Raw genomic sequence first — 24,723 nt, 5'->3', positions numbered from 1 at the left:
CAGGCAGGTTGATACGTGCAGTAGTGATTTTGTCCACGCTCAGCACAGTAACATCTGGTATTGTACCTGCATGCACCTGTTGATTGAACTGGCTACTGCGACATACTTTAGCAAAATGCCCAATCTTTTTGCAATGATTGCACTGAGCTACTTTTGCCAGACATCCTGTGTAGCTTGCAAGGTGTTGTGGGGATCTACAGCGGAAACATGCTTTTACTGTATTTTGAATTTGCTAATTTGGTAGTTTTTCATTAGTTTTCCTCTTGCAATTGTGTGTCTGCAGTGGTAGTGAACTTTTCTGCAAAGGAGTCACAGCCTGGACTGTGCCTCCTGTATCCATGCTCATTATTTTGGCTTACGCTGTATCTGACTCAATCTGAGTAGCAATGGTTATTGCTTTTTCTAGTGTAGGTTGTGGTTCAAGAAGAAAGCGTTCTCTTACATGAAACATGGTTGGTTTCTCAATGAGCTGGTCCCTAATCATCTCATCTGCCATATTCCCAAAGTCACAAATTACAATCAGACTCCTCAGGGAAGCAATATACTGCATTATAGTTTCCCCTGGTTTCTGCTCATGCTGGCGAAATCTGTAGTGATTAGCTACTACATTCACTTTTGGCACAAAAAAATTCTTTAATGCAGTGAGTGCAGTCTCATATTTTACACTTTTCCCCTTGCAGATGATAAATATACGCTGACCTTCTGCTCTAAGGCAGTGGATTAGCAGAGCACGCTTTCTTGCTTCAGAAATCTCTGTAGCACTGATTGCTAGCAGATAAGTCTCAAACATATGGATCCAGGTAGTAAAAGCAATTGCAGGCTCACCGGGGCTTTGCAGAAAGGGTGCAGGTGGGTTCAGAGGCAGAAGATCCATCCTCGTCGCCAAAACGTATCAACCAGGCAAGGTACTAACAAGCTTCGAGAGGACTTTATTTTCAAAGTGGAAACCTCTTCACCAAGCAACTGCTGCACCCTCTGTAGCTTTCTCCCAGCCTCTCAACTCCTCCCGCCTCCTTCCTGTTTCCTGTCCTTTAAGCCTTCCAACAGCCAGTGCTCCCAATTCTAATAATTACAAGCAACATCTAAACACCACACAGTTGTGGTTGCCTTCAGAAGTTCACGTATTTAGTGAAAAATGTAGTTCCAGTCAGCAACCTTTTTTTTAAACCTTATTTTTTCTTATTTCCTAAAAATTAGATACATATTTATGTGATTGTTCAGTATAAAAATATTCAAGCATTCAAAAAATGTAAAGATTAGAAATATAAAAATATAGCTCTTAACATGAAAGTGCCCTGTAAGGTAAACTAAACTGTTCATGAAACTTAAGTTGAGTCTTTTTGGATAAAGATGTCTGAATTCTTCCACAAAGACATCCAGGCTCAGTTCTGAAGCCAAATTACTTTCATATTGCATGAGAATAAGACTTCTTCTTCTTTTGTGGGTCATACTCATCCTTTGGTGTGATAAAAATTTTTTCAAACAAGAAAAGGAATTCTCACAAGTTGCAGATTAGACTCCAGACAACAAGAATGCTGATACACATTTCAAAAAAACACGGGAAAGCCTCCTTTAATTCTTTGGCTGTACCTAGAACTTCAATTTTTTCTTTTGCAATTTCTTTTATCCATCAGTGGTTTAAATACAGCCATTTCACCTTCTCAATATCTAATCCAGGCAAGTCAATCAAAGCTGTAATTCCAATTTCAGGAAATGTGGAGAGCTGGTAGAATAGATTGCAGGCAAGCTTTTATATAACTTGGAGTTCTTCTCAGGAAATCTCCTTTGGAATTCATCACTGGTTTCATTAATCAATTCATGATAAATCTGGGATCCCTGCGGCTCATTTACACTTTGGAATCCTGATAAGTGCTCAGTGACTGTGGGTATGTCTACACTACGGAATAAGGTCGAATTTATAGAAGTCGTTTTTTTAGAAATCAGTTTTATATATTCGAGTGTGTGTCCCCACAGAAAATGCTCTAAGTGCATTAAGTGCATTAACTCGGCGGAGTGCTTCCACAGTACCGAGGCAAGCGTCGACTTCTGGAGTGTTGCACTGTGGGTAGCTATCCCACAGTTCCCGCAGTCTCCGCTGCCCATTGGAATTCTGGGTTGAGATCCCAATGCCTGATGGGGCTAAAACATTGTCGCGGGTGCTTCTGGGTACATATCATCAGGCCCCCGTTCCCTCCCTCCCTCCGTGAAAGCAAGGGCAGACAATCGTTTCGCGCCTTTTTTCCTGAGTTACCTGTGCAGACGCCATACCACGGCAAGCATGGAGCCCGTTCAGGTAACCGTCACCCTATGTCTCCTGGGTGCTGGCAGACGCGGTACGGCATTGCTACACAGTAGCAGCAACCCATTGCCTTCTGGCAGCAGACGGTACAGTACGACTGGTAGCCGTCATCGTCATGTCCGAGGTGCTCCTGGCCACATTGGCCAGGAGCGCCTGGGCAGACATGGGCGCAGGGACTAAATTTGGAGTGACTTGACCAGGTCATTCTCTTTAGTCCTGCAGTCAGTCCTATTGAACCGTCTTATGGTGAGCAGGCAGGCGATACGGATTGCTAGCAGTCCTATTGCATCATCTTCTGCCGGGCAGCCATGAGATGTGGATGGCATGCAGTCCTTCTGCACCGTCTGCTGCCAGCCAAAGATGTAAAAGATAGATGGGGTGGATCAAAACAAGAAATAGACCAGATTTGTTTTGTACTCATTTGCTCCCCCCCCCCGCCTCCGTCTAGGGGACTCATTCCTCTAGGTCACACTGCAGTCACTCACAGAGGAGGTGCAGCAAGGTAAATCTAGCCATGTATCAATCAGAGGCCAGACTAACCTCCTTGTTCCAATAAGAACAATAACTTAGGTGCACCATTTCTTATTGGAACCCTCCGTGAAGTCCTGCCTGAAATACTCCTTGATGTAAAGCCACCCCTTTGTTGATTTTAGCTCCCTGAAGCCAACCCTGTAAGCTGTGTCGTCAGTCGCCCCTCCCTCCGTCAGAGCAACGGCAGACAATCGTTCTGCGCCTTTTTTCTGTGCGGACGCCATACCAAGGCAAGCATGGAGGCCGCTCAGCTCACTTTGGCAATTAGGAGCACATTAAACACCACACGCATTATCCAGCAGTATATGCAGCACCAGAACCTGGCAAAGCGATACCGGGTGAGGAGGCGACGTCAGCGCGGTCATGTGAGTGATCAGGACATGGACACAGATTTCTCTGAAAGCATGGGCCCTGCCAATGCATGCATCATGGTGCTAATGGGGCAGGTTCATGCTGTGGAACGCCGATTCTGGGCTCGGGAAACAAGCACAGACTGGTGGGACCGCATAGTGTTGCAGGTCTGGGACGATTCCCAGTGGCTGCGAAACTTTCGCATGCATAAGGGCACTTTCATGGAACTTTGTGACTTGCTTTCCCCTGCCCTGAAGTGCATGAATACCAAGATGAGAGCAGCCCTCACAGTTGAGAAGCGAGTGGCGATAGCCCTGTGGAAGCTTGCAACGCCAGACAGCTACCGGTCAGTTGGGAATCAATTTGGAGTGGGCAAATCTACTGTTGGGGCTGCTGTGATGCAAGTAGCTCACGCAATCAAAGATCTGCTGATATCAAGGGTAGTGACCCTGGGAAATGTGCAGGTCATAGTGGATGGCTTTGCTGCAATGGGATTCCCTAACTGTGGTGGGGCCATAGACGGAACCCATATCCCTATCTTGGCACCGGAGCACCAAGCCGGCGAGTACATAAACCGCAAGGGGTACTTTTCAATAGTGCTACAAGCTCTGGTGGATCACATTTGAGCTTCAGCCCTGTCTTCAGCCTACCACTTACTCTCTTCAGCCCGCCACTTACTCTCTTCAGCCCGCCACCTCTCCTCCCGGTCATTTTGTGCTTTCCTGCACTCTGACATTATTTGCCTCCACGCATTCGTCTGTGCTCTGTCAGTGTGGGAGGACAGCATGAGCTCGGAGAACATTTCATCTCGAGTGCGTTTTTTTTTTCTTTCTAAGCTTCACTAGCCTCTGGGAAGGAGAAGATCCTGTGATCATTGAAACACATGCAGCTGGTGGAGAAAAAAAAAGGGACAGCAGTATTTAAAAAGACACATTTTATAAAACAGTGGCTACACTCTTTCAGGGTAAACCTTGCTGTTAACATTACATACATAGCACATGTGCTTTCGTTACAAGGTCGCATTTTGCCTCCCCGCACCTTGTGGCTACCCCCTCAACCCTCTCCCCTCCCCATGGCTAACAGCAGGGAACATTTCTGTTCAGCCGCAGGCAAACAGCTCAGCAGGAATGGGCTCCTCTGAGTGTCCCCTGAAGAAAAGCACCCTATTTCAACCAGGAGACCATGAATGATATCTCACTCTCCTGAGGATAACACAGAGAGCTAAAGAACGGATGTTGTTTGAATGCCAGCAAACATACACTTCAATGCTTTGTTGTACAATGATTCCCGAGTACGTGTTACTGGCCTGGAGTGGTAAAGTGTCCTACCATGAAGGACGCAATAAGGCTGCCCTCCCCAGAAACCTTTTGCAAAGGCTTTGGGAGTACATCCAGGAGAGCCGCAAATGCCAGGGCAAATTAATCCTTTCACATGCTTGCTTTTAAACCATGTATACTATTTTAAAAGGTACACTCACCGGAGGTCCCTTCTCCGCCTGCCGGGTCCAGGAGGCAGCCTTGGGTGGGTTCGGGGGGTACTGGCTTCAGGTCCAGGGTGAGAAACAGTTCCTGGCTGTCGGGAAAACCGGTTTCTCCGCTTGCTTGCTGTGAGCTATCTACAACCTCATCATCATCATCTTCTTCGTCCCCAAAACCTGCTTCCGTGTTGCCTCCATCTCCATTGAAGGAGTCAAACAACACAGCTGGGGTAGTGGTGGCTGAACCCCCTAAAATGGCATGCAGCTCATCATAGAAGCGGCATGTTTGGGGCTCTGACCCGGAGCGGCCGTTCGCCCCTCTGGTTTTCTGGTAGGCTTGCCTCAGCTCCTTAAGTTTCACGCGGCACTGCTTCGGATCCCTGTTATGGCCTCTGTCCTTCATGCCCTGGGAGATTTTGACAAAGGTTTTGGCATTTCGAAAACTGGAACGGAGTTCTGATAGCACGGATTCCTCTCCCCATACAGCGATCAGATCCCGTACCTCCCGTTCAGTCCATGCTGGAGCTCTTTTGCGATTCTGGGACTCCATCATGGTCACTTCTGCTGATGAGCTCTGCATGGTCACCTGCAGCTTGCCACGCTGGCCAAACAGGAAACGAGATTCAAAAGTTTGCAGTTCTTTTCCTGTCTACCTGGCCAGTGCATCTGAGTTGAGAGTGCTGTCCAGAGCGGTCACAATGGAGCACTCTGGGATAGCTCCTGGAGGCCAATACCGTTGAATTGTGTCCACAGTACCCCAAATTTGACCCGGCAAGGCCGATTTAAGTGCTAATCCACTTGTCAGGGGTGGAGTACGGAAATAGATTTTAAGACCCCTTTAAGTCGAACTAAAGGGCTTCATCGTGTGGACGGGTGCAGGTTTACATCGATTTAACGCTGCTAAATTCGACCTAAAGTCCTAGTGTAGACCAGGGCTTAGAAATCTTGAAATTTTGGGAGCAATACCTTGGCTCTTTTGGTGGCACATCTTAACGTTAACGTTTCATCACGTGCATCTTTCAAAACAGGGTACTTGGGTGACATCTCTGGAGGACTCTTCAAATGTCTCTCTCTTTTTTGAAGTTTGTCATGGGCAATAGTAATCAATTCGACTCCTTCCAGAAGGCACATTAGTTCCTTTTGAAAGTAATTGTTCACAGGAGCAAACTCTTTCAAAATCAGGACTCTTCCTGCACCACCCTAGTATGCATGAAGGTGACATTGCATACATTGCTTACTGATGCACCGTGTTTTGAAATGACAACACTCAAACATAGACAACGCCTATAAATTCAGACCGCAGAATGAAGAAACACTCACGTCAACTGAAAAATCATGATTTCAAAGCCATTTGGAACGCTTGTAGTTTGTTTATAATTCTGATATTTAACACCTACATAGAACCCTTTACTGAGAGCCATAAACTGCTTTGCAAACATGAATGTACCAGGTTTAGGTGGAGGCAGCATAGACTAGTGGCTAGAAGTGAGATTCAATATTACTGGGTTCTATTCTACGCTCTGCTACTGTGTGAACGTGGGCAGGTCACTTACTCTCTCTGTGCCTCCGTTTTTCCCTCTGGAAATTGGGGAGACTGACCACTTTTGTAATGATGTTTGTGGGTGAAAGGTGTTGTATACTTGTAAAGTGTTAATTCATTATTCATTATTACAGTGGTTAAGTTTTGCAGCACTCTTACAGGGAAGTAAGTGAGCTACAGAGGTGTTTAGCTGTTTCTGGGGAGAAACATGACAGCTCTTAAGCACCACACAGCAACACTATACAGTGGCACAGGACAATTTCTGGTCATGCATGTCAAATTTTACAGAATCTCACCTGTTAAAAAGCCTATAAATCCAGATATCAAACAGAACAATAAAGGTGGACAAGTCGCCAAACCTTAGACTGGAACACCCTCAAACTTCACACTTGTTTGGAATCCAGATCCACAGGTCATTCGAGCCACTGCCAATTAAAAGTATTCAGCCTGAAAACTTAGGCCAGAAACAGGGAACACCAGGTCTCTATCTCCGGTGCTTATGTGGCCCCCAGTACCACAATCACAATCTTTAATGACGCAGCACCACTGCGAGGCAGGGAAACGCGCCCGTCCCTCATCTACCGGGAACAGAGGCACACAGAGGCTAAGTGACTTGCTCAAGGTCACACAGTAAGGTTGTGGCAGAGCACAGACTGCACCCCAGCTCTCCCCATGCCTGGGCATGTGCCCTAACCACTAGATCATCCTTTCTTCTACCCCCAGCCTCTAACTGCCCCACTGCTGTTTGTTTGTTTCTGTGCTGGCTTGTGCTCAGAGCTAGTGCCTTTCCTGCAGCGTGGCCCACTCCAAACGTTCAAAAATGGTGAGTCTGCCCCGCCCCACATCATGAGATTAGCTTAAAATCAGGAGATTAAGAAAACAACAACAATACAGTTCGGGTTCTTTTTATTTGCTTTCTCCTTTTTGAGCTCTTGTTTTCAAGCTTCTTTGTTGTAACCTAACGGGCTAGACTTGCTTGTTTTTTTTTAAATGAAAATTGAGCTTGTCGTGTAATGGCATCACTTTATCGCTCATGCTCCCAGTAGGATGGGAAAGGGAAGGTGAATCAACAGCGAAAACGGAGCAGCCGGCCAGCCTTACTGAATTCTTGGAAGCAGGCTGCCGCCTCACTTGACAAGGCGAGCCGAGCAGACACAACCCTAGGCAGGAGCGGCAGCACAGACGGGTTGCCACACGCAGGGCTTTTCCTGAGTGGGGGAAACAAGGACTTCGGTGAAACATCTGTAGCTTGGGGGGGGGGGGGCATTTGATGGGGTTCCCATGGCGTTCTGCCCACATAATGGGATTGTGGGCGAATGGTTTTGCCCTGATCCTTGTCAGGGCAAGATCAAGCGTGTATGGAGGACAAGCTTTCCGCGGGGGAGGGCGGGGTGCCTACTGCAGGCTGGGGTGTGGCTGGCTAGGCAGCAGGAGGAGCACTGTAGCCACACTCCCTGGATGAGAACAGACTTTCCAAAGGAGGGTCAGTGGAATAAGCAGAGGGCGGGGTGGGAGGGGTTTGCTAGTTTGCATGAAGGATCTTGTGCAGCAGCATCACTTGTGACTCTGAGATTACAGCAGCTGCTCGTGCTTTGTTTTGTGATTTTTTGTTTTTTTGCACTAGCTCAGGGGGAGCCTCTCTCCTCTCCGCTGGGGGGCGCTGCTGTTGCCAAAGTTTTCTTTGTAGGCACTGGGGAGCTTGGACTGTCGGACTGGGACCTGTGTACGCAAGGCTAGCATTCCCCGGAGCAGATCCGTCTAGTGCTCTGGCCCCTGCTGCTAGAAGAGTTTCAATTGCTGCTCTCCAGGCCCTCTGTCAGCTGAGCGGATGGGGGGGTATCTGAGGCTGTGAGGTGGGTGAGTACCCCCCTACTTTGCCTCCCAGCCCTAGGTATGCCGTAAGGGAAGGGAGGAGCAGTGCTTGTTAGCGACTTCGCACCACGAAGATGTTAGAAACTCAGAGGGGAATAGGATGTAGTCTCTTGTTAGTGGGGTTGCTTAACATCCAGATTTGACTGACAACAGTCAATATAAAGTGCCCTCTTTTTAAAAAGAGTTGTGATCCCTATGGGCTGAGTTAGGTAGGCACTGTGCCCTGCTCTGTTAATCAGAACTTGCCATGTTGCATAATTCTATCCCCAGTCATTTATGTTACCAGTTTCCAAAAGACCATGGCCCACAAGTTCAGGTATGTCCCTTAATTTTTGAGTGGACTGGGCACCACTCTTCTCATCCTTCTTTAGTCCCCCAGAGCACACAACGTCAGCAATGCTTTTTGAAAACATGGTTGCATATCCCATTGCAGAAGTGCTTCCATCTTGCAAATCTGCCATCAGGGCATGTGATCTCATCTCGAGCCCACATGTAGGAGGTTAATATATTAGCAGAGTTACTTGAATGCTGTGTTAAAACTCAACCAGTATTTTGATTTTGTTTTGCACTGAAATATATATAAATCTCTCTCTCTCTCAAATCTCACCTAGATGGAACCTTCTTAAACACGCCAACTTCTCAGCCTACTTTGTTTTCTTAATTGTATTCCTGGTAATTGTATTTGTGAGCATTAAAAGCATCAAGAGTGCACAGTTGAGAGACTGGCAGTGGAGGTGGAGTCATACTTTCTCTTGATATGGGGGAAATTCAAGCCTCATTCTGTCTCTTGTGGCTCTGGATAAGACGGTTTTTCTAACTAACCGTAGATCTTATGAATCATCATCTGCATAACTGTATGGGGGATGCAATATCTAAATATCTTGTTGGAGACATCTATAGTAATAATAGTTGTATATGGAACATACAAATATGTTTTCCCCCATAAGGATTGTTTAGAATCAGGTCAAAGGGTTTTCTCTTTATGGATTAATATAGGAAATGGGGTGGGTGGATGGGGGAACAAGCTATCCAAGTGTCTCATTGGCTTGGTGACAGTATTTGAAATTAGTAATTAGCCATCCTTGGTGGGAGGAGGGGTGCTCTCAGTGCATCCTTCTCTTGGAATTTGTTTGATAATACCTGACATGACTCATTTTGGTGCATTCTGAAGAGCAGCTATGTCTTTTGCCTTTGGAACTATGTGAACCAGGGAGAACCGTAGTCTCTTGTAGATATGGTTTTAGCCATAGCCACAGAGAGGGATAAAGTCCTTTCCCTCTTCCCCCTGCTTCTCTGTCCTCTTTCCCCTTCAGCTCGCACATTGGGATAAACATTAAATGTTTGAGAAGCCTTTTAAAAATGCCTATGCTGCACGTTTTGTTGTTGTGGGTGTAGTAAAAAAAACTGTGTGGTGGTGGTGGTGGGAACAGAGGTGGGATGTCAGAGCAGGAACCTGTCGTGTTGAAAAAAATCACCCTCTTGGATCCAGCCTGAGGCAGGCAGGGGGTGTGGGTGGGTGGGTGAGGAAAGCTTGCGCTGTCACTACCTGTGCTGTGCCTATTATGTCAAGAGAGAACTTTATTCTCTAGAGCTGTCAATCTATCACACTTCACAAGCACCAAGACTCCCTTCAGTTCTTAACCTCCCCCACGCAGTAATTCTGGAAGACAGAACTGAAGAGCGTTCTCGGGGTTATTTGCATACAAAATAATGAACAGGCATCTACTGGATTTAAGATAAAACCTCTCCTCTCCTCTTCAAGATATCTTTATACTGTTTAGGGCCCTGCATCTTCACTCCTACCCATGAGAGCAATGTGGGCAGTACGTGGGGCAGGAATCCACCCATCTGAAGCTGATTGCAGAATCCTGAGCCAGGCCCCCAACAAATCATGTGTTGGGGAAATAATGAATATGGAGGTGCTTTTCTTTGCTTTCTGGGCCTTCGGGGTGCACTTAGCTCATGTTTTCAAGCTTTTCTCCACAACTACTTAGGTTAAAATCTTATTTTTTGTTAAATGGAAGTTGAGATTTTCATGTCATCACTTGACTCCAGGAGCTGGGGCTTTAACAAAAAACACGAACTATCACAAGACTCATGATAAAATCATGACAGTTGGTGATGCTGCAATTGCAGGATCAAGGCCTTTAACTTTAAATACTTTGTTAGCTATGTTAATTGAAGCCCTGAATATACAAATCTTCCAAATGGTCTTAGACTATGAAAGTCAATTGAAAAGCCTCTTAAGTGGGAGAAGAAAACAAACACTTCAGTGCTTTTGAGAGGAAGTGGTGTTTTGAAGGGGACTCTGGTATTGAAGCCTTTTGATTGAAGGTTAAATTGCTCATTGAGATACTGAGGAGGGTCTCACGTTCAAAGGCTCCCTGATCCTGCAATCTGAGATGTGTTGGTGGATTTCTGCATCCAGCTGAAATTCCATTGGTGGGATGGATTTGACTGTTGGATCAAAGGGCTGAATTTTGAATTGGCATCTGAACTTCACTAAATTTGGGATTACTTAGATCCAGGGACTTTGGTGTGAGGCTCTTTGCTAATATTTCCATTAAAAATCATTTTTCTTCGTTATTATTTCATTCATTTGAAAAAAAAAATCAGTAGAATTTAATGCTCACAAAAAATGCTCAACTGACAAACTCTGGAGACCAGAGTCCTCTATATATGCATGATGAGGTACCACACTTCAAGGACAGCACATGGGCAAACTTCTCCATGCTACCCTGCTTATGTACCCTCAGGCTGCACTGGAGGGGTCACGTTCATAGTAAAGTTCAATCTCCCTCTCCAGTCAATCCATCCACTGCTTTCTCTGCTTAGGTTGCCAGCGATGGTACCAATTCCAATATGTTGACCTGTCTACTTACACACATGAGACACTAATTCATTTTACAATGACCACTAATCAGTTAGCAGATGGTAATTTTGGCTTAATGCCAGCCTGGGATGGATTGGAACCCATGACCTCAAGCTGAAAGATGTATCGTGTTATCCGTCCTCTGAGTCATCCAGGCTTCTGGTGACTTTAATAAATCTTACTTCTCATCTTCGCTCTTCATTAAATGTGGATCAGATCACATAGCATTTCTTTCACTACCAAGTAATTCAGGTTTCCATTAGTTGGCTCGTCTAATAAGTAGCTGCAGTTTTGACAATGCTGAACTGATCTTGAACTTTTGGACATTTACTGCTGCTTTTTACTTAACTACAGCTCGTGGGTTACAGATGTGGTATGGATTCATCTGGCTACTCAGTTTTGAAGATGATCTTCAAGCTAATTTGTAACGTGAAAAATGAGGTTAAATGAATATCACTGCAGCAAAAATACAGTAAAGGGCAGCCTCACCGCTCATGGAAAGCTGTTGAACCACTGTATTCAATTTGTGTAGCATATCAGCTGTATTCTTTCCCCCGCATTCTTTTTACTATAAGCATATACATTATTATTATTAATTTAGTATTACAGTGCCTTGTACAGGTCCAACCAAGTTTGGAGCCCCAGGTGACAGGCACTGTACACACACAGGTAATGTCGCATTTTACAGAGGGGAAAAATCCCATATTTAACAAATAGACATAATCTGAACCAGTTGCCAAAAGCCATTAAAATTCCAACTCAGGTAGCAAGGGCTTCCTGTATCCCACAATTTCGTAGCTTTTGGACTCCAGAAGCTATCTTTTCAGTCTAAATAATATTGTTTCTGACCCTGGTGGTTTTGAAGTTTACACAGATCACACTGTCAAGGTTAGTTGAGACCATGATGCCTTCATGCAGCTGCAGAAAACAATAGCTCTATGTGATGTGAATTTCCTTGTTCATGTCAAGGTGTTTTGACTCTAAACCCTAACGATGGCATAAATGTTAATGCTGCTGAGCATTTCAACGGAAGCATCCTTCTAATTTGCTTATCCCTCAATCCCAAAATGCCAGCCATCCCCAAAACCCCATATCTAGCTACTAAACTTCTCCCCTTACCCCAATACCTTTTACCATGCAGAGATGCACCATCAATACATGTGCAATATCACAAACTGAGACTGCAGGAGAGAGAAAATAAATTACATTTAATTTCAAAATAAATGTATATTTTCTTATTTAAATGAAACTGCCAGAGAATTAGAACCAAGGCACCTTACTACGGAATTGGGGTCCAACTTGTTGAGGAGTGCATGGGAAAAGCAATGATTTGTTTGCCCTCCAAAAGTGCTTAGCTTATACCTGGCAGACAGATCCCTGACTTTTAAGGTGGTTGCTCATTGACTCCTATTAAAATCCTAGCTTGGAACTCAGTCTTTGATAGGGACTCTGCGATTGCCAGGTGCTGTAGACCAAGGGTATATCTGCACTGCAGCCTAGGTAGACGGACTTGGGTTAGCTCCGCTGGAGTTAGCGTACTAAGAATATCAGTGTTGACATTGTGGCACCGGTGGTGGCTTGCGCTAGCCACCCAAGCTTGGATCCACCCAGCCTCCTGGATGCGAGCTCAGGCAGCTTATTTATTGCTTTGGATGTCTTCCTGGTTTGCCAGCATCTTAGAGTTTATTCTATTGAAGCTACCCACAATAATGAAATTAATTGCAGTGGGGTAAATGCATGTAGATATACACGAGTCTTAGTGTTCTAACTTTCAGCTGGAGAACTAACTCAGAGAGCAAGAGTGCAGCGTAGCCTGATATATCCCTAGCTGTGCTTCGGTCAGGATACCTGCTGTCCCTGAGCCAGTGTTTTACAGTCACCACTCAGATGAGAAAACATGTAATAATTGTATCTGATTTGGAAGGTATGGCAGCTTAGGTTTATATCCTTTCCCCTAACATCTTGGAAAGAGCTTTGACCATAAAACAATCTGGCACTTTTCCAAGCTGGGAGGAAGTCTGGAGTGAAATCCAAAGACAAAAAAATATGCAAATCTCTGGAGCTGACAGACACCAATTCTGGATTTTCATCTAGCCTGGATAGGAATGTTAGACTTTTTATTTTTAAAGACTGTAAAGATATTTACAAGGTTGCTGAAGGGTTCACAGGCCCAAAGCTATAGCTATCTTTACTCTTGGGTTCAGGGGGCCAAATTCCCTCCTCAGACACATGTTCAACTCCCATTTGAAATGGTGGGAACTGCTTATGTGAGAGGAGAGTTTGGCCCATAGTAAGCAATTTAAGAGGACACTGAAGTCTCTAAGCCACAGAGTGGTCCTTGCTTGACAGCTGTCCCATCTGGAAGGTCCTGCCTTCTGGAAACCATGACAGCATCCCTATCACCTCAGTCCCTTTCCTTTATTTCAGCATGACCTAGGCCCTGTCACCTTCTCCTTTTGACCTGTGTGATATCTAGGCCTCTGGCTGTAGAATGGCTGCTTCTTTCCGCTATGGAGTGACCATCACTGGAGCTATCCTGCTGGTGACAGGAACACTTTGTTTTGCCTGGTGGAGCGATGGAGAGGTGGGACCCACGTCTAATAACGATGCTATGGCTGTGCCTCATGGAGAAGCCAAAGTGGTGCCGAACTCCTCCTCCTCTAATGCACTGCTCAGGTCTGTCAGCTTCTTCTGCTGTGGCATCGGTGGCATCCTCCTCCTCTTTGGGCTTCTGTGGTCGGTGAAAGCAAACGCTCGGGGGATGTCTCGACACTATCAGTACCACTTCTCTAGAGACCTACACTACTTCACCGTGGAACCTCTTGATAAAAGGACATGCAGGTTAGTGCAATCTCTGCTACTCGGCTCTCAAAAGGGAAACAATGTTTTTTAAATACGAGTTCTTTTAAACCCTAGTTTTCATTGATTTTTAGGATTTCCAAGACCGGACAATAAGTAACTTACATGATTAAACTACCATATAATAAAGCTGAGTATTTATGTAGGATTTTAGATTTTCAAAGCACTGATCAAACATAACCTCCCTCACAAAGGAGATGGGAGGTTTAGTTAAGTACTACTTACTCCAGTGTAGCCAACTATCAGGATTTTTAATCACAAGTATTCACTGTTTCTCTGAAAGCCCCAGCTCCTGGAATCAAGAGACTCTCAGCCTTTCTTTCTTTCTTAGTAAGTTTCTAGCTTTCATGGCTTCAGAGACAAGCTTGAAAATGTGACCTGAGTGAACTCTAAAGGCTCAGAAACCAGAGAGCAAATAAAAGAATTCCAAACTCATGGTTTTTAAGCCAAACACATGATTTGTGGGGCCCGACTCACAATGTTTGGGGTTGGCAATACCTTAGTACATACCCTTTTCCTACTGTGGGCCACTAGGAGATTACTACCTTAAGAAGACAGCTCTCTATGCCAATTCCACATTTTCCCTATGGTAACTCTAGTCCTTGGTTATTTTAAAAGATAATATTAGGACTGCATCAAGACAAGGTAGAAATAAGCTCACTTTGTTGTGATGGATGCTGCTGCTCAGATATATTTCCCATTGACCACTTTGTGTCTGCAGTATATTTCCTCTCCACAGGGGTAGGACTGTGTGCTCATTAGCATCAATACTCCTGTAATTCTCTGTAGTCTTAATTGCTTTGTTCCTGTCAGGTTGCTTCGCAATTTGGCTCATGTTTGCTGCTGCTTCATAGCTGGTGTCATCAGGAAATGTGGTTGTGATTCTTTTTACCCTCAAAGGAACAACCACCAGACAGATTGTCTCTGTGACAGGTTTCAGGTTTTGTGTCATGACCCAACAAGCTGAAGACTACAAGAGACAGATTCTTCTGCAAGAATCTGTGCAATTGAACCCTTCTGGCAGGGCACAACTGCCTCTTGTTTCACTTGCCTGCGCTCCATTATTGTGACAGGTACAGCTCTGCAAACTGCTTGGAAGTGTTGTGTGGCTCAACAGTGCTGTTTGAGAAACTATGGGATGCCATAAATATTAGGGCTGGGAAAAAATGATTTGTGACATTCAACCTGATCATCCTGCATTGGGTTGGGGGCTTTTGCTTTAGGAACAGCTCTCTCAGCTGGTGCGAATCAGCGACTGAGCCTCCCTCAAATCCCATGGGAGTCTGGTCCATTGCCCAGTTGCTTAGTTGTGAGCCTTTTCCTTTTGCCTAACCTCAACTCTTCCCTCCTAAACTTTAGGGGAGGGCTGGAAGCATACCACTGACTGTAGCAGATGTTGATTTCCGGGCACGTACCACCACCAGGAGCATGTGGCCCTTCATAGAATCATAGAATATCAGGGTTGGAAGGGACCTCAGAAGGTCATCTAGTCCAACCCCCTGCTCAAAGCAGGACCAATCCCCAACTAAATCATCCCAGCCAGGGTTTTGTCAAGCCTGACCTTAAAAACTTCTAAGGAAGGAGATTCCACAACCTCCCTAGGTAACTCATTCCAGTGTTTCACCACCCTCCTAGTGAAAAAGTTTTTCCTAATATCCAACCTAAACCTCCCCCACTGCAACTTGAGACCATTACTCCTTGTCCTGTCATCTGCTACCACTGAGAATAGTCTAGATCCATCCTCTTTGGAACCACCTTTCAGGTAGTTGAAAGCAGCTATCAAATCCCCTCTCATTCTTCTCTTCTGTGGACTAAACAATCCCAGTTCCCTCAGCCTCTCCTCATAAGTCATGTGTTCCAGTCCCCTAATCATTTTTGTTGCCCTCCGCTGGACTCTCTCCAATTTTTCCACATCCTTCTTGTAGTGTGGGGCCCAAAACTGGACACAGTACTCCAGATGAGGCCTCACTAATGTTGAATAGAGGGGAACGATCACGTCCCTCGATCTGCTGGCAATGCCCCTACTTATACATCCCAAAATGCCATTGGCCTTCTTGGCAACAAGGACACACTGTTGACTCATATCCAGCTTCTCGTCCACTGTAACCCCTAGGTCCTTTTCTGCAGAACTGCTGCCTAGCTGCTCGGTCCCTAGTCTGTAGCGGTGCATGGGATTCTTCCGTCCTAAGTGCAGGACTCTGCACTTGTCCTTGTTGAACCTCATCAGATTTCTTTTGGCCCAATCCTCTAATTTGTCTAGGTCCCTCTGTATCCTATCCCTACCCTCCAGCGTATCTACCTCTCCTCCCACTTTAGTGCAATCCACACCATCCTCCAGATCATTTATGAAGATATTGAACAAAACCGGCCCCAGGACCGACCCTTGGGGCACTCCACTTGATATTGGCTGCCAACTAGATATGGAGCCATTGATCACTACCCGTTGAGCCCGACAATCTAGCCAACTTTCTACCCACCTTATAGTGCATTCATCCAGCCCATACTTCTTTAACTTGCTGACAAGAATACTGTGGGAAACAGTGTCAAAAGCTTTGCTAAAGTCAAGGAACAACACGTCCACTGCTTTCCCTTCATCCACAGAACCAGTTATCTCGTCATAGAAGGCAATTAGATTAGTCAGGCATGACTTGCCCTTGGTGAATCCATGCTGACTGTTCCTGATCACTTTCCTCTCCTGTAAGTGCTTCAGAATTGATTCCTTGAGGACCTGCTCCATGATTTTTCCGGGGACTGAGGTGAGGCTGACTGGCCTGTAGTTCCCAGGATCCTCCTTCTTCCCTTTTTTAAAGATGGGCACTACATTAGCCTTTTTCCAGTCGTCCGGGACTTCCCCGGATCGCCATGAGTTTTCAAAGATAATGGCCAATGGCTCTGCAATCACATCCGCCAACTCCTTTAGCACTCTCGGATGCAATGCATCCGGCCCCATGGACTTGTGCACGTCCAGCTTTTCTAAATAGTCCCGAACCACTTCTTTCTCCACAGAGGGCTGGTCACCTCCTCCCCATGCTGTGCTGCCCAGTGCAGTAGTCTGGGAGCTGACCTTGTTTGTGAAGACAGAGGCAAAAAAAGTATTGAGTACATCCCTCATTCAGTAAGGGGCCCACACTTTCCTTGACTTTCTTCTTGTTGCCAACATACCTAAAGAAACCCTTCTTGTTACTCTTAACATCTCTTGCTAGCTGCAACTCCAGATGTGATTTGGCCTTCCTGATTTCACTCCTGCATGCCCGAGCAATATTTTTATACTCATCCCTGGTCATTTGTCCAATCTTCCACTTCTTGTAAGCTTCTTTTGTGTTTAAGATCAGCAAGGATTTCACTGTTAAGCCAACCTGGTCGCCTGCCATATTTACTATTCTTTCTACACATCGGGATTGTTTGTTCCTGTAACCTCAATAAGGATTCTTTAAAATAAAGCCAGTTCTCCTGGACTCCTTTCCCTCTCATGTTATTCTCCCAGGGGATCTTGCCCATCAGTTCCCTGAGGGAGTCAAAGTCTGCTTTTCTGAAGTCCAGGGTCCGTATTCTGCTGCTTTCCTTTCCTCCTTGTGTCAGGATCCTGAACTCTACCATCCCATGGTCACTGCCTCCCAGGTTCCCATCCACTTTTGCTTCCCCTACTAATTCTTCCCGGTTTGTGAGCAGCAGGTCAAGAAGAGCTCTGCCCCTACTTGGTTCCTCCAGCACTTGCACCAGGAAATTGTCCCCTACATTTTCCAAAAACTTCCTGGATTGTCTGTGCACCGCTGTATTGCTCTCCCAGCAGATATCAGGGTGATTGAAGTCTCCCATGAGAACCAGGGCATTCGATCTAGTAGCTTCTGTGAGTTGCCGGAACAAAGCCTCGTCCACCTCATCCCTCTGGTCTGGTGGTCTATAGCACACTCCCACCACGACATCACCCTTGGTGCTCACACTTCTAAACTTAATCCAGAGACTCTCAGGTTTTTCTGCAGTTTCATACCGGAGCTCTGAGCAGTCATACTGCTCTCTTACATACAGTGCAACTCCCCCACCTTTTCTGCCCTGCCTGTCCTTCCTGAACAGCTTATATCCATCCATGACAGTACTCCAGTCATGTGAGTTATCCCACCAAGTCTCTGTTATTCCAATCACATCATAATTCCTTGACTTTGCCAGGACTTCCAGTTCTCCCTGCTTGTTTCCCAGGCTTTGTGCATTTGTGTATAGGCACTTGAGATAACCCGCTGATCGCCCCTCTTTCTCAGTATGAGGCAGGAGCCCTCCCCTCTCACACGCTCCTGCTCGTGCTTCCTCCCGGTATTCCACTTCCCCACTTACCTCAGGGCTTTGGTCTCCTTCCCCGGTGAACCTAGTTTAAAGCCCTCCTCACTAGGTTAGCCAGCCTGCTCGCAAAGATGCTCTTCCCTCTCTTCGTTAGGTGGAGCCCGTCTCTGCCTAGCACTCCTCCTTCTTGGAACACAGTCCCATGGGTCAAAGAATCCAAAGCCTTCTCTCCGACACCACCTGCATAGCCATTCGTTGACTTCCATGATTCGACGGTCTCTACCCAGGCCTTTTCCTTCCACGGGGAGGGTGGACGAGAAGACCACTTGTGCCTCAAACTCCTTTATCCTTCTTCCCAGAGCCACGTAGTCTGCAGTGATCTGCTCAAGGTCCTTCTTGGCAATATCATTGGTGCCCACGTGGAGAAGCAGGAAGGGGTAGTGATCCGAGGGCTTGATGAGTCTCGGCAGTCTCTCCGTCACATCGCGAATCCTAGCTCCTGGCAAGCAGCAGACTTCTCGGTTTTCCCGGTCGGGGCGGCAGATAGATTTCAATACAATAGGAATTGCTGGGCCTTGCTCGTGACGTAATCAAACCTAGCGTCCTTCAGGCCAGCTGGCTCTGCCCATGTACGTGCTGATCTTAGCCACCTTTCTTGCAGCACCATATGCAGAAGGATATTTCAAGATGCTGTTTTAGGAATAATAGTGGGCATCTCACCACAGCATGTGGCAGCGGTTTTCATTGACCTTGCCGTCCATACAACTAATCTCAGTCATCTTAAATAGAAACAAGTTGTATTGGACACAGGGTAAAAAAAACCAACACACACACAGGAGAAAATCATCACAACTAACTGCTAAGTAGAACGGAAATGCAGTTAGACAAAAGACCTGATCCAAAGTCCATTAAGGTCAGTGGAAAGATTCCCACTGATTTTGATGGGCTTTGGGGCAGACTCCCCAGCACCCCAAAATGCACATTTAGCTAGGTACTCTTCACCCAGTTTGAATCTCTGGGACTTGTTCCCAGTTCTGAATCAAAACCATTTTTTCTTCTGTACTCATGCTCTCTGTCTCTGAGTGACTTCAGGGATATTTTTGAAAACAAAATAAATCACCAAGGGGAAAAAAAGCTTGAAGAAGTGTCTTCTATAAATCAGGCTATGGGAAAAATAAGTCTAAAAGGAACATAAGCACTTACTGTAAAAATTCTCTCTTGGGACACAAAGTACAGGCTCCTGATCATCCAGAGGCTTTTTGGGAAGCTTTTTAAAATCCAGGGCCAGAGCCTCAGCTGGTTCCAATCAGTGTAGTTCCTTTGGCTTCAGTGGAACTACACTGATGCACACCAGCTGAGGTCTGGCCCACTAATTTTGGCCCTTCTCCTGTACTACCCCCATGACCTGGTGGTGATTAGCCCAGTACTATGGGTTCACCACAAACACACAGTTCAGCAAAGAAAGCTTTGCCGTTGTGAACGAGCTCCTTCCACCCCAGCAGCTGTGTTGGCTTTTGCACTTGGAAACCTTTGAACAGAGCAGGGCAGAGAAAGGTCATTCTGTTTCATGGAGGATTGTGATATTTTTAAATTGGTGGTTTCATTCCAAATCCGAATGAAACCAAAATTCTCCACAAAGGGAACGGATCCCCAACTCCAGGGCAGTCTGCTTGGTGTCTACCCCAGAGCTGCAGGCCCTGGAAGACCTAGGGTCCCCTGCTCTAAGGCCACCTGGCAGATAGGCTGCCCTGGAGACATAGACCTGGGGAGCTCTGGGCTCCCCATTTTTGCGCCTGTCTGGCAGGTGGGCTGCTGAGGAGCTGGGTGGGCGAGCAGGCAGGAGCCAGGCAGGTTTCAGTCAAAACCCTGCCTTCATCAGAAGTGAATGTCTCTGTGAAATGTTTTGTTTTCCACAGATCAGCAAATTCCAGTGAACAAATGTGTTCTTGGAATTTTCCCACCCAGCTTCTATTGAACGTCCCACAGCCGGCCTGGGGCAACTTGTTGACTTACAAAACTTGTTTGTTTAAAAAGGCCAGTTTCTCACCATAAGCTAATTGGGCAAATTCTGGCTTGCAACTGTATTAGCCCTGCTGAGAGCCTGAGAAGCCTGTTGACTGGTGTGTGGGTGTGAAGAGCTCCATGTAAAGAGCTGCACACAAGAAGCCCCTTGCCGTGCACAGCAAGAAGAAATGTATTGGTCCTACAAACCCCAGGAACAATGCTGGATGTTACTATTATTTATATTATCATAGCGCCTAGGAGCCCTCGTCATGGACCAGGACCCTATCGTGCTTGGGGCTGCACAAACAGAATTCTTGAGCATCATCTACTACCACCTTATCTACTAACTATTTACCTATATGCAGACGTTCCCATTTATAGAGCACTCCTGTAACAGACGGCAACTCTAACAGTGTTCGTGCTAGGGCAGGACTGAGACCCGTTGGCAGGGCAGTGTGGGACAGCTTGCACAGCGGCTGTCTGGGTGCTGCCTGGTCTGTGGATAATTCAGGTAAACACCTCACATGTAAACTTCATTGTGTTCCATTCTAATGATGAAAGTCTCCTGTGGTGACACATGCCCACCTTGTTCTGGCATTCAGTCCCAAGTTTTTGGCTCCCTTAGGTACAATAGTCTACAGACTAAGGAAGAATCATGGCGTGATGTTTTCATGAGATCCCACAGGGTTTCTCTGGAGCGTGTGTGTATATGTGTGTCACTATGTCCTAACACTGCAATACAAACCTCAAGTCTCAAGCCAGGCCCTTTTTTTTACAGGTTTAACTGAGAGGTTTGTGGTCATGGCCTTACACACATTTCCCACCCGCTTTGAAAAATAATCTTCCCTTCAAGGAAAGGGGAAGTGAGAAGATCAAAGGTTGTGCAAATGTTTTACCTGTACACAGCCTATGTTTACTCAGCAAAACAAAATTGAAAGGCACAAACATTGTGTTTTTCCCAGGTTCTCCGCACTGCTGATTAGTTAATGATTAACAGTGGACATTATTAATACCTAATAAATAATAATAATATAATATGTATTTGGCTTGTGGCAGCACCCAGAGACCCCAGACAGGATCTGAAAGGCACTTGGACAGCCCCAGTCTCTCCTGCAATAACTTCCATACCCATGACTGCTTTTGGAACCCTCATCCTCCCTTTCCTCCATTTTCCCTGCTTTCATTTGCCACACTCCCTTCTTGCCTCTTGTTTCAAACTATACCTGATCAGGCAGGAATGCAACCTAGCAGCATGTTTGTACTGTCCTTGGCAAGTTAGCACAAAAAGATCTTGGTTCGTCACTGGGGTCTTTGGTTCTAAACTACGTGAAGATTTTTTTAAAGACATAAATAAAGTCAGCTAGCCCCAACTGCAACAGAATCTAGGCATCACTGGCTGGCTGAATCCCTCTAGACATCCCAGCAGAAGTAAACGCTAAAGAGCAATTTGAAGGAGAGGGTGGGAAGGAAGCTTGAAGCTGTAGCATCTCTCCAGGTCTCCTGAAAATCAGCTGCACGATCATGTCAGATCAGGAGAGGCCCATATTTTGGGATGCCCAAACGCACAACTTGTCGATGCTGTAGAGTATTAACAGTTTCTCACTTTTCGACACACTGTTATAAACACCACCACATGGTGCAGAGTGGCAATGGACCAAAATTGCCTTCAGCACTGTGTGCCTTCAGACACTTATGATGGGGTTTCTCAAACGTCTTTCATTAAAGTGGACCACGCTTTCATGAAGAAAATTTCTCTTGAAACAGCTCCCTTGACTTCCATGTGATGATAATAACAATTGCTTACATTAGGAAGTAATATGTAGCCACACTTTAACACAATGCTTAGCATCTGGAATGGAGGAGAAGCCACCAGCACCAGGGGCACAGTAGAAGTTGTTAGATGCTGAGCATTTCTGCAACTTTTGTGTCCACCAAGCACTCTGTACACCACCACCAAGTCCCCTGCAGGCTCACTTTGGGACCACAGTCTAAGGACCTCTGGTTTAATAATTGTGACTATTCTTATGCAATTGGTAGTGGTAGGTTCCCCCCACCCCCTGTTAAAGAAAGCGTAACCTGGTCAAATTCAAACCTCTCTTGAGTTTTGGAGCAACTGCTAGCTAATGCGATAGCTACTTTTACCTGGTCCATGTACTTCATTATAAATCCTATTTTATAATCTGATGCGTTTGATTTGGTTTAGCTTGATGCAGGTTTGCTTTGCTTTTTGTTTCAGTGCCTGGGATGCCAATGCTATCCCCACCTATGAAGAAGCCCTGAACTGCAGGCCTGCTCAAAGTACCCTCGGTTATATACCACCTCATGGTGGGAAGGAGGAGACTACACCCCCTCAGTATGGAGACTTAGATGAGGATGATACGTGGCCAGGTTGCCGCAGACGCAGCTCCTCAGACAGTGTACTGCTCAGGACCATGCCATCCAGGAGGGAAACAGAGTCACAGGGTGAGCCCAGCGCTACACCACCGCCCAGCTACGAAGACCTCAGTGTACATGGCGTGTGATCTATGAACCACATACAATGCGTTGGACTCTATAGATTGCTGCCTCGTCTGTTTGCTTTGGAGCCTGTCCTTTCCTTCTCTAAAGTAATGATCATGAAGTGAGAGGGGAAACATAAATCAGCTATTCAGATCAAAATGGCTTTTCTGTCTTTTCTAGGAGTAAATCCAGAATAATTACAGTAAATCCAGATAATCTCAATGCTGCCATTTTCTGAGTTGTGTGGATAATCAGAATGTTTTCAAGCTTTCATATTTTTAATACAATTTCTGATGATTGCAAATATTTGACAGGTAGCAGGACAGAGAAGAAAATATTTTTGAGAATCTAGGATGCCTGTTGAAATGCATGGGGAAATCTTTACAAGAGAGATCCAGCCAAGACTAGCATCTTAAGGTAACATTTTTATAAAAGCCTGGTAACTTAGGTGCCTAAGTGCCATCTTAAGAAATGATTTAGTCACTAAGCAGGCTAAGCTGCCTTGCCACTCAGTGACACCAGCTAAGATTTTCAGTGGTGATTTTTGGGTGTCCAGCATAAGATCCTTTAAAGGGGTTTGATTTTCAGACGGTGCTGAGCAACTCGCCTCTGAAAAACAGGCTCTTAAGGAGCCTCAAGTTGAGCACCACAAACTTGAGACATCCCAAATCACCAGTTTCTTTTGAAAAGCTTGGCCTTGGCTCCTAGGTGCTGAATGTACTTTTGACAACATTTCCCTAAGTCATTCGGCTCCGAGGTTGTTCTAGTAGATAAGAACGCTGGGACTTAAGCTTTACCCAACCATTGGTCATGAGCTGAAGTGCTCAGCACCTCTGAAAATCCAGCCAGTATAGTGTGTATATATATGGCAAAAATGTGCTTACTTCAATAGATTGTTCGCCCAGGAGGAAAAAAAACCCAGCTTCCCTGTTCTGCGAGCAATGCAAGACAAACTCTCCCAAATAACATCTTGTGGGGAATCCTTGATACTAATTAGCTCATGAGTCGAGGGCAGAGCTTTATAATCTGAGTGGCTTGTATTCAGCCTGCTGTCCCGCAAAGTCAATCCCTTTGCTGCTGTCTCATGGAAAACCCATGAGCTCCAGAAGCAGCTGTGGGGCACACTTCTGGCAATTGCAGGAGAATAGGGGAGAGGTTGTCACTTTTATGGATGGCAATGATGACTAGCCAGTGTACTTTATGACTGTCATTCGCCATACACACGGACACAAATATAGGAAGTGCAGAGTTCTCGCTGTCGTGGGAAATCACACATAAGGCAGTGGGAGAAAGCAAGCCTATAAAATCACCATGGTGACACATATCAAAGCATTAATGGGCGGGAAGCAATCAAGCAGCTTCAGGGAATCAAAATGTATGACCATTTTAGAGTGAGACTAAGCTAGATCCTCAGACAGTGTAAATTCACAGAGTGCCATGGCCACAGAGGAACTACGCGGATTACACCAGCTAAGAATCTGTCCCCAAGCCTTTGGAGCATTGCCTCTTTAGTGGAAAGTCTGCCACTGAGTCCACAGGAGTGAACCTCTCCCCAGAGCTTACAGTAAATGCTTCACATTCAGACTGGAATTGTGTAAAAGAATTTGTAGTTGCAAAATTAAAGTCTCCTGTCAAAATTGTTGCAAAGTTTTAGGCATTCCCTGTGTGTGGGAATTGCCAGGATCCTGATGGAACCTTTATGATTCTGTGTGCGTATGCCGATATAGACTCTCTAGAGACATGAGGCGATGAAAAAGAGTAGTGTGTAGTCATTGCTTTTGTGTGTGTGCTGGGGTTGTGGGGTCTCTATTTTCTAGTTGATTTATTTCTCCTTTATGGGGCGGGGAGGGGCTTGTCTCCTCCTATTTCTTGGGCTGGGAGGGGTTGGATTTTTTTTGTTTTTTAAGGAATTTTTGCTTGGTTCTTTTGTTGTTTGTTGTTGCAAACTGAAGTTAATGGACAATCTTCCCCCCATAAAAATATTAAAGCAAAAATAAAGTATATACTGTGCTTACAATTAATTTTCCAAAACTGTGACCAAATAATTGCTTATAAAGGACATTTATTCATATCTCAGCTGTTTCCTGTTTGTTCTCCCCTCCCGACAAATGACCCCAAATACTTATGCGACTTCACTTACTGCCTTT

General features: G+C 45.6%; 1 protein-coding gene across 5 annotated transcripts; it reads left to right on the top strand.

Annotated features, from left to right (window-relative positions):
- The first annotated feature begins 7,722 nt into the window (after positions 1 to 7,722).
- On the top strand, positions 7,723 to 24,647 carry TMEM61 (transmembrane protein 61). 5 transcript variants are annotated; one of them, XM_048861872.2, is made up of 3 exons: positions 7,723 to 8,051; positions 13,370 to 13,783; positions 22,314 to 24,647. In XM_048861872.2, the coding sequence occupies exons 2-3, from the start codon at positions 13,434 to 13,436 to the stop codon at positions 22,597 to 22,599; spliced, it is 636 nt and encodes a 211-aa protein (XP_048717829.1). In that variant the 5' UTR covers positions 7,723 to 8,051; positions 13,370 to 13,433; the 3' UTR covers positions 22,600 to 24,647. The 5 variants fall into 5 exon arrangements, with proteins under 5 accessions (XP_048717829.1, XP_048717830.1, XP_074987929.1 ...); XM_048861873.2 differs by having other exon boundaries at positions 7,723 to 8,055; XM_075131828.1 differs by having other exon boundaries at positions 7,723 to 8,089; positions 13,419 to 13,783.
- Positions 24,648 to 24,723: the final 76 nt, after the last annotated feature.

Source organism: Caretta caretta, chromosome 8, assembly GCF_965140235.1.
Source record: "Caretta caretta isolate rCarCar2 chromosome 8, rCarCar1.hap1, whole genome shotgun sequence".
Classification (NCBI taxonomy): Eukaryota; Metazoa; Chordata; order Testudines; family Cheloniidae; genus Caretta; species Caretta caretta.
Note: the sequence above shows the minus strand (reverse complement) of the source record. Positions and strands in the feature narration are given on the sequence as shown.